This window comes from Drosophila persimilis, unplaced genomic scaffold (assembly GCF_003286085.1).
Source record: "Drosophila persimilis strain 14011-0111.01,24,50 unplaced genomic scaffold, DperRS2 tig00000652-arrow-arrow-pilon, whole genome shotgun sequence".
Taxonomy (NCBI): domain Eukaryota; kingdom Metazoa; phylum Arthropoda; class Insecta; order Diptera; family Drosophilidae; genus Drosophila; species Drosophila persimilis.
Window position 1 is genome coordinate 966,645 of NW_020825329.1, and position 10,280 is coordinate 976,924.

The 10,280-nt window shown below is 35.8% G+C and overlaps 2 protein-coding genes across 2 annotated transcripts; both read left to right on the forward strand.

The window, feature by feature from the left end:
• The first annotated feature begins 969 nt into the window (after nt 1–969).
• LOC6602020 (ATP-binding cassette sub-family D member 2) lies at nt 970–5,932 on the forward strand. The gene is made up of 9 exons (XM_002026998.2): nt 970–1,099; nt 1,781–2,425; nt 2,492–2,590; nt 3,960–4,099; nt 4,157–4,329; nt 4,402–5,264; nt 5,334–5,423; nt 5,477–5,602; nt 5,664–5,932. The coding sequence occupies exons 2-9, from the start codon at nt 1,815–1,817 to the stop codon at nt 5,761–5,763; spliced, it is 2,202 nt and encodes a 733-aa protein (XP_002027034.1). The 5' UTR covers nt 970–1,099; nt 1,781–1,814; the 3' UTR covers nt 5,764–5,932.
• Nucleotides 5,933–8,010: 2,078 nt separating this feature from the next.
• On the forward strand, nt 8,011–9,445 carry LOC6602008 (ADP-ribosylation factor-like protein 4C). The gene is made up of 5 exons (XM_002027000.2): nt 8,011–8,191; nt 8,251–8,370; nt 8,432–8,529; nt 8,606–8,708; nt 8,794–9,445. Exons 1-5 carry the CDS (start codon nt 8,126–8,128, stop codon nt 9,343–9,345), a joined length of 939 nt encoding a protein of 312 aa, XP_002027036.1. The 5' UTR covers nt 8,011–8,125; the 3' UTR covers nt 9,346–9,445.
• The last annotated feature ends 835 nt before the right edge of the window (nt 9,446–10,280 follow it).

Genomic DNA, 10,280 nt, shown 5'->3' on the forward strand with positions numbered 1-10,280 from the left:
ACAAATTTAAATTGTCTCCTTAGCATAGCTGTTGTGTGATTTGGTTTTATTTCCCGTAATAATGTACCTTGTTTTGTTTAGTTACAAATGTGTGAATGTAAGTACGTATGGATGAACTTTTTAAGCTTTTACAAAAAGTTAATGTCACAACGTGCGATGCACCTACATATACTTATGATGAACAAAGACAGCTGATCGGGAAGCCAGAAAACTGCAGCTGTATTATGTGAACCGCGCTGTACTGACTTTGTATGGATTTTGTAATTTGACAATCAACCGTATAGAGCTATGTAATATGTATAGTTTTATACAAATTAGTCGCTGGAAACGCATAAAAGTTCATGGTACACGCATATGTACATGTCGGCATTTCTGTCTCATGCCTGTTATTCCAAAGTTCATATCGGTATTTAATTATGGAAAGAGTTTAAACAGATTACACAAGATTCAAAGTCCTCTTGGAATTGATAATATAATCTATAAACTTCCGTCAGCTAATCTGGATTTACGATTGCTACCACCATCCATCCATTATTGTGTGGTGTGCCGCGTTGTGTTAGATACGTTATCGAATAGGCATTTTATTGAAACATTCACAAGCTTATGGAGTCACATACACATATTATGACTATGAAATACGTTTTTACTACCATTACCTATACATTAAATAAATAAATTTAAATAGCCTGCTTAATATTCGTACATATTGTATGTATGTATTTCAGATGCGACTTCTTCTTTATGAACAAATTAAATTCGCTCAGCAGATTAATTTTAAGCAAATCTTCCGCTGGTCGACTTATAAGTACATTTTTAACATATCCGCTGTTAATTTATAGTAGTTGTTATCAAATTTGGAAGCGTAGCAAAATTTATAACGTTGCCTTAAGCAAGAAATTCGAATTGCCATTGATTAGTTTTGCTTCAAACCGCGACGGATACGAATGACGGCGACGGTCTTTGTTTTGTACTATTAAATTTTGCTTTAAAAATCTGTTTTTTCTTATATGTTCATAGAACTCTACCGAGTTGATCGATTCTGACGTGTTCCTCTATCAAATCCCACCAATATTACTGATCAGAAAAAGTGGAACGATTGGTACGCAATAGTCAATATTCTAACATATGTATAATGAGCCCTACTCAGACATGCAGACTACTTTTCTGTAGATAGGTCAGCAAAAACTCAGTTTGTTCGTTTTAAACTTGCCAAAACACTATTAAATTCCCACAAATGGATATATGTATGTAGATATTTTTGTTGGCAACGTTTTTACTCTTAGTCCTGAATTTGATTTTGCATAGTCGACCGGATCTTTAAAATACATTTTACATGATGTTTTGTTAATAAATGGTTTATACTTGTTTTAAACCCATTTTTTAAATTAAGATACTATTTTGAAACTATGTACTTATTTTAGATCAGGCAGATCCAGGTAGTATATATATATACATATGTACATATATATATAAGATAAGTCGATATACACATACATACATACATATATGCCATAGGAACAATCGACAAAATTGTTTCAAAATTGAAGTTTAATACCTAAACACTGAAATTATTTTCCACAGTAACGATCGGTTGGAAGACAAGTCTAGATGGCAAAAGCTTGTTCTTTCTGAAGATAATAAAATTTGTATTACTACGCCTTGCGTATGAAGATCGGTGTGCAATGTTATTAAAAGGCTTCGGACTCCGAAGCGTCATTTCATTTTTATCTCGGTTTAAAAATATTTTTTTCTTACATTTATTTCAATAAATTTTTAACAGACGCACCAGGCTTATATATATATATTGTGTAAATATGACCGTTCTATCCAAATACGTAGACCGTATAGCGGAAAAATGTGAACAAAATGGAATTACAAAGCACGCTTTTAGCTGCGTGCTCGTGACCAGTGCGATAGTAGCTCTTACCATTAAGATTACTACTCCGTATGTAAGAAATACGCAATCACAATCCCCAAGAAAGATTTTAACTGGGAAAACAAAAATCAATACAGGGGCATTAACACCATCAGGAACAGATGGCTCTGATGAAGATTTAAAGCTCGCTGAAGCAGAAAAATTATTGGTGGCACAGAAATTAAAAAACAAAACCAACAAGCAGATGATCGAGCCTGGTTTAAACAAAGAATTTTTGAAGCAACTGGGAATGCTAGTTAAGATTATGATACCTAATACTCTGTGCTACGAGACAGGCTTGCTCAGCATACACACGTTTTGCCTCATTTCCCGAACCTTCCTCAGTATTTATGTGGCCGCATTAGAGGGTGCACTTGTTAAATTTATAGTGCGTAAGGACGTTAAGCAGTTTTCCTTTGTTCTGCTTAAATGGTTTGGTATTGCTATCCCCGCTACATTTGTGAATTCAATGATACGTTTTCTGGAAAGTAAATTGGCACTCGCCTTCAGGTAAATAATAAAATGATGTATGCAGAGTATAAGTAGACTCTAACTCCACTTAACTTTTTATTTTAGAACGCGTTTGGTACGTCATTCATACCGATTATATTTCAAGAATCAAAATTACTATAGAGTATCAAATTTGGACGGACGTATCGAAAATGCGGATCATCGGTGAGTCGTTAAGTCTATTTTCATTTATAGACTTTATTATCTTATTTAAAACCAAGGTACTTGCTGTGTTTCTTTTGATAATTATATATTATATATATAATTATTATATATATATACACACTTGATCATAATAATAGGTACACACATCTACGTAAACTTTAACATAACAAAAAGCAGTTGTATTCAATATTTGAAACTTAAAATTAGTTCTCAATTATACCAACAGTATTTGTTTTCAATAAAAAAAACTTTATTATATTATAGGATAATGTTATAAAAGAAAAGAGAGCAATTTGTACTTCAGAGTCAATGTCAGGCTGCTCAAAATAATAGGTACACTTTAAGTTTTGTTATAAAAAAAATTTTGTTAACTGATTATTATTATTTTTTTGTTGCCTAAGTGGGGTTTATAGTCAATATCCGATGTATCCACCTTGATTTTTTGTCACCTTTATAATTATTTTTGGCGTACTTGTAATAAGCGTCTGGCAGGTGTCTCATACCTCAATTTTTGGACGCCCTCGCATAATTTTTGATTATTTGAAAATGAAAACTTAGCTAATTTTGTTTCGTAAATCTCCCCACAAGTTTTCGATTGGATTTAAGTCGGAAAATTTAGGAAGCCACTTTAAAACGTCTATTGTTTGGTCCTCAAAAAAGTTGGTCAAAAGCTTAGATGTGTGCCTTGGGTCGTTATATTACTTAAATACCCAATGGAAACTCATGTTTTCTTCAGCATAAGGTAGCATAACTGTCTGCAATCTGGATTTGTATTGCTCAGCGTCCATTCTGTTCGTTGTCAGGAAAAATGGACCTACGCCGTACCAAGATGAGCAGCCCCATGTCTTTAGCTGGCACCTCCATGTTTGAGAAATTTTTTGCTTGAAACATGGATCAAAATTCTTTCGTTTAGGGCTTCCTACATTGCTTTCACATTCATTCCCTAATAAATTTATTTTAGTTTCGTCGCTCCATAAAAGGCTTCTCCACTTTTTCTCTCCGGCGCATCCTGCGCAGTCTTTATGATCTTTAGCAAAAGTTTGCCCCATGGCTAGATTTTTTTGACGCATACATACCAAACAAAATTTTGTTTTCAACACTTTAAAGTACGATAAAACTAATTATTAATGAAAAGCTTCAAGGTGTACCTATTATTATGATCAAGTGTGTATATATATATCCAAGTGTAATAGTGTCTAAAGTTCTGAGTTGGTTTTGATACCTCTCACCATTTGAGAAAGAATACTTAAAGAATACCATAAAAAACAAAAATTATGAACAACACCAGTACCTTTGTTTTTGATTTACTGAAAAATAAACTTGTAATAAGAGCCCTTGAAACTTGCAACATAAATAATTTCCTCTATAGGCTCACTGAAGATATTTCCGTATTTGCCAGTTCTGTGGCTCATTTATATAGTAGCCTGACTAAGCCTTGTTTCGACTTGATGCTAATTGGCTTAGCATTGATGAGATCGTCCCGAAAAATGAAAGCGAATATCCTAACAGGTTAATAGATTATTTTTGTGTTAATGCCGTTATAATGTATTATACCCCACTATTCAGGACCGGCTTTGTCTGTAAGTGTCATAGCCCTAACCGCGCACATCTTACGGATTGTCTCACCAAAGTTTGGACAGCTGGTATCGGAGGAGGCAAACCGTTATGGTTACCTTAGGCATATTCACTCACGCATCATAACAAATGCCGAAGAAATAGCTTTTTACGGAGGGCATAAGGCAAGTCATATTTTCCAGAATTATTGAACAAAATAATGAATGTAGTAACTTAACGTTTATTTGAATTTTTAGGTGGAGATGCAACAGTTAAGGCAGGCATACAATCGCCTTGTTAATCAAATGAATAACATTTTTAGCCAAAAGCTGTGGTTTATAATGCTTGAACAATTTTTTATGAAATACGTTTGGTCTGGTACTGGAATGATTATGGTATCGTTACCTATTCTGACAGGAAGTGCCGGCGATTCTTCATCCCTTGTTGATTCTTCTTCCACTGAGTCCAATGTTAGCGAGCGCACTCAGTATTTGACAACAGCCAGAAATTTACTAATTTCTGCAGCGGACGCCATTGAACGATTGATGTCTTCCTACAAGGAGATTGTTGCTCTTGCTGGTTACACTTACCGTGTAGCTGGCATGATGGATGTGTTTGAGGAAACCGCTCAGGGAATCTATTGTAAGGCAACAGTAGTAGAAAACGACGAGATGAATGGTATTATTGAATTCCGTGATGGCAAACCTGTAGCTAAAGGTCGCATTATTTATACGGATGATCCCGGAAATATGTCAATCACTCTACGAGCAGTTCCAGTAGTGACACCCAACTGTGATATAGTTGTACCAAGCCTAACGCTTTGCATCGAGCCCGGTGTGCATTTGTTAATCACTGGTCCAAATGGATGTGGAAAGTCTAGCTTATTCCGTATATTAAGTGGACTTTGGCCCATATATGCTGGGGAATTGCATATTCCACGGCCCGTGGAAGATAAACCCTGCATGTTCTATATTCCGCAGCGACCGTATATGTCTATTGGCAGCTTATGTGACCAAATAATTTATCCCGATACCCGAGAGGATATGAAACGCAAGAACATAACCGAAAATGAGCTAAAAGACATTTTAAAAATGGTCAGCCTAGAGCACATTGCGCAACGGTAAATACTCTTTATTTAATTCATGAAAGTTTTACGACTTTAATTAATATTTTTGTATTCCACTTTTAGTGATAGTTTTGATGTGGTTCGCGATTGGAAGGACATTCTATCTGGAGGAGAAAAACAACGTATGGCGATAGCTCGACTATTTTATCATAAGTACGAATAATTTACATGTGAAAAGTCTGATATATAATACTTTGCTTTCTTAGGCCACGTTATGCTTTACTTGATGAATGTACCAGCGCAGTTTCCATAGATGTTGAGAGTTCGATATATGAAATTGCGAAAAGCATGGGCATAACGCTTCTGACAATAACACACAGACCGACTCTATGGTTAGATCTGAATGTGTATATTTTTTATCTAGACTTTAATTAATTTATTTCTACAAATTAGGAAATATCACACACACATTTTGGAGTTTGACGGTCTGGGAAGCTGGCGTTTTAGAAAAATGGATTCAAATGAGCAGCAGAAAGAACAGTTCCTGCATTAACTGCCGTTTTAAGTATTTTAAATGTATAGTTACATATAAATATTTGACTAAGTTGTTCTCTAAGGAAAAATGTCTGCTTTTTATATGTCGGATTTGTTATTATTGAGTCGAAAAACTTGACTATGAATTTTATATACAGACCTAAATAGTTAGACGTATTAAATTCTCTTATATTTTGCTATTTTATTACACATACAAAAATTAGAAAACTTTTTTTTTAACAGAAAAAGTCAGGGGCCGGCAGCTGAACTTGCTGTCAGTCAATACGTTCTTCCCCAAGGACTGTGATTTGTTATGCACGAGACATGCAATTTGTTTTTTCGGGAATTATCTTTGAAAAAGTGCTGCGTCATGTAGGAGTAATGGGAGTAGGTTGCACCCAGGACGCACCCACCGCTAGATGGACAGCTCTACACTGTGATTTGATCGAAGCTTGGCTATCGCTATATATATTTCACAGGGATTCTTTGATTTCTTATAATTTCCACTTACGACGCTACAGCGATCTGGAAGCATGAAAGAATGCCTGAAGTTGAGATGATCGAAGTGCATTCCCCTTCAGACCCTGGATTCTAGCTTCCAGACGTCAGGGGAGAGGTTTAGAGCTTCGTCTGGGCCTCGGGAGGATGCAAGTGATTCAGACCTTTATGGTGCTCGGCAAGTCCGAGGAATTGCGGTACTGCCGCCACAGTTCCCATATCAATGATCTGGAGTTCCTTTTTTCCTTGGTCGCGCCGTATAACTCTTCTGATAGTCCAGTATGCCTCCTCGTAGCCTAAGATGTGAGCTTGAACAATATTAGTATAGTTTTGTCCTCTCTGATCATCGGGGGAATCCATAACTTCATGATCATTCTTTTTGGAATGAGGGCACGACACTGATTTTATTGTGTAGCCCAATTTAGCTTTAAGCTTTAAGAAACTTGAGAGTTTCTCTGTTTCCACAGGCCACTGCCTTTGCTCCCTTATACCACTTGCTTCCAATGGAACACAGAGAGCCGGGTTCTCTGTCCGCTCTACAGTTTTTGCCATGGCATCTAGGATTTTACCTATTGCAGTTAGCCAGTTTATATCCGAGATCTTCCCTTCGATGTCTCTTCGGTTGATGAAAACTACCTGTAGGCCAGAATTTATCATGTTTTTGTGCGCTTGCATTCTTATGCTTTGGAGGAGCCGACCGTCATCTATCATTAGATTTTTTTGCTTCTGCTAGTTTTTATTTGCTTATTGTGGACATTGTTTTCGGCATGTCATCGATTGATATTATATCAATCTTGGTGCCCAAGGCGAGAGACGGCTTTACCTCTGATTCTGAGCCGCAGTTATGTGAAACTGTATAAAGCTAAGCAACCGGCACAGAGATTTTATCTTATTAAAAAAAATATTTAAATCCTCACCATTAAATGGTACCAGGGTACTGACGAGTTTCGAGTTCACTCTAGTTGGAAAATTCCAATATGTTCACTTTAGACTGTTCGTTTACTACTGATCTGCTGCTTGGAATCCATTATTTCTAACTTATCTTAACGGGACCTACATTTTCGTCAAAATTCTCTATATAAGTAAATAAATAATTAACAAATAAATGATATAATAATAAAAGGGTCAAAATGATGACATTTTATTTCTGACTGATAATAGTAGATTATCCTATCTAAATAGGGCTTCCTAAATAGGTCTCCACACGTTGGGGGTAGGGTCATGTTCAATTCTGAACATAAATCAAGAGAGTGGGACAGAAGGCTGTGAAAAAAATCGAATACTACTAGGTGAGTAGCATACCATATCTTTTATACATATGTACCAATATGGTTAATATAAGGAATATCAAAAAGGAATTGCTGAGAGAGAGCAATAAGAGATGCAATATCATATCGAGCATTGCGTGAGATAGGATAGCTGGTACAGAAATGAGTTCTTCAGTTCGCTGGCAGAAACACCAACATATAAAAATGCAAGAAGAAGAAAAAATCCGGCTGCCAGGCTGCCGGCAGCCCCAGATAAATGCTTTTGATGAATCTGAGCCACATTTTAATCACTTTCATGAGTACCCCTACTAAGATCGCTCGGGACGAATTCATACACGAGTAGATTCATACAGGTAGAAATGGCCAAAATCAGTTGTAGGAATACCTCTAATGTTTTATAAATCAATAAAATATATCATGTATCGATTTAAGACTCTTATGCTATCGAATAAATCAGAATAAAATCATACCAATTGGGAAAAATCCCAAACCGTTGTTTCAATTGGCAAAAATACAAAACTCGATTGGGAAACATCCAATAACGTTTGCCCTGCCCTGTATTAATTGCAATCAGAACGATCCCGCGTAATGTAAAGAAAGGTACTTTCTTATAAGATGGGCGCTACAATGGTAAAGCCTTTGGTAAAGAATGGAAATTTGTTGGATGCATTGCCGTCACAGGTAGTTTCAGAAAATAATAATGTTATCATTTCAAACGACTACATTTCATTAAATTTCAGGGAACGTTGCATGTTGTCATGTTAGGCTTAGACTCTGCTGGAAAAACAACGGCACTATACAGACTCAAATTTGACCAGTATTTAAATACAGTGCCCACTATTGGATTTAATTGTGAAAAGGTTATTATAGATTCATAATAGTAGATAATGTCTTTTAACTAAGGCCTTGTTAATTTTAAAGGTGCAAGGTACGATTGGACGAGCAAAGGGAATTCACTTTCTAATTTGGGATGTTGGAGGACAGGAAAAGCTGAGGCCATTGTGGCGAAGTTACACACGGTATGATTGATTAATCCATACGTACATATATATGTAAATGAAGCGGCGGTTTTATTTAGATTTTGATTGCTTTCAGATGCACGGATGGCATTTTGTTTGTTATTGATTCCGTCGACACAGAACGCATGGAAGAGGCAAAAATGGAATTAATGCGTACGGCCAAATGTCCAGACAATCAGGTGAAAAATACATTTTTCCACAGCATTAAAATTATTTATTGCATACCAATGGTACTAAATTATGATCTTTTCTTGTATTAAACAGGGCGTTCCTGTACTGATACTAGCAAATAAACAAGATCTTCCCAGCGCATGCGGTGCTAAAGAACTGGAAAAGCTTTTGGGGCTTAACGAACTTCAAAATCCAGTGCCGAACATACCAATGATAAGTTCAAGCTCATCTTCAACTGGCAACCTAATTGGTTATAGCGTTTCAAACCAAAGATATACTGAGAAAGCGTTGGATCCGCATCTACCAAGCCAACCATACTCTCCAATAGCTCCCATAACGCCTATTCTCGATCAAACTTATGAAAGCAATTCGTCAATGAGTAGTGGCGCATTGGCCTCATTTTCATATATGCCTTCTGATTCGGCTGAAAAAGACAAGAAAATTCAGCAAGAAACAAAGCAAAACTGGCATACTACAGTAAAGCATAGCAATGCTGAAGCTTCAAATGCTTTACACATGAAAGGCTGGTATATACAACCCACGTGTGCTATAACTGGCGAAGGTCTTCAGGAAGGTTTGGATGCATTATATGAAATGATTTTGAAACGTCGAAAAATAAATAAGTCCCATAAAAAGAGACGGTAGTATAAACAGCGGGTCGTACCTCTGGGAAAGTGATTAGAACGTAAACTCTATTTAGCACAATTAAATAAATGAAAATGCACAATAAAAAATAGTAATTATATTTTACGGTTATCAAATATGTAAGAAACACCGAAACAGATTATTATCACATATAAACCACATTTTAATGGGCCATTCTTTTGATGTTAAGATAATCGCAATAGTATGTTCAAAGACTTGATAGCTATTCATTTTTCCGACGCTTCTGAATTGTTGGTTACTAGATCGCTTCTGCTCTGGTGCGAGTATATTGCAACTTTTTTATGTATCGGACCCACTGTGCACCGATTGTGCTCGCTTTGCAGCAAGAAATTTTCTAGATGAACTACGAGAATGTATGTATTTTTATGTATGTATGTATAAGTGAGTTTTAAATTTAAATTTTGTGAAAAGTTCTTCGTGAGAACGGTGATTATATACTAAATAGACAAAATGTGGACAGTGTGGAAGCTATCTTTGATGTGCACTCATATTCTTGAAATCGAACGGCGTATGTATATTCTCGCTCATTCGAGGTCATTATTTTAGTCAGGACGGCATTTATTTTATTATCATCTTACAATAGTTCGATTGTACTGCCTTGTACAAAATTTAAATTATTTGCTCCGCAGCAATATCTGGTATTTAATAAGTATACAATGAAATATCAACTCAATTATTTTGGAGCACAAAAGAATTTATATAAACATTTGTATTAATAAATTTACATGCAAGAATACATATGAATGTGTGAACATATGTACATATGTGCTTATAGGAAGTGAATAATTGTTAATTGTGTAACGGGCAAGTTAAAGTGAACATCAAATGAGTTTTATTCTGATTCAACTCACAACTCACTTGTGATACAGATGCATTTACATTCATATGAAAATATGTATGGCAATGTGTTTACA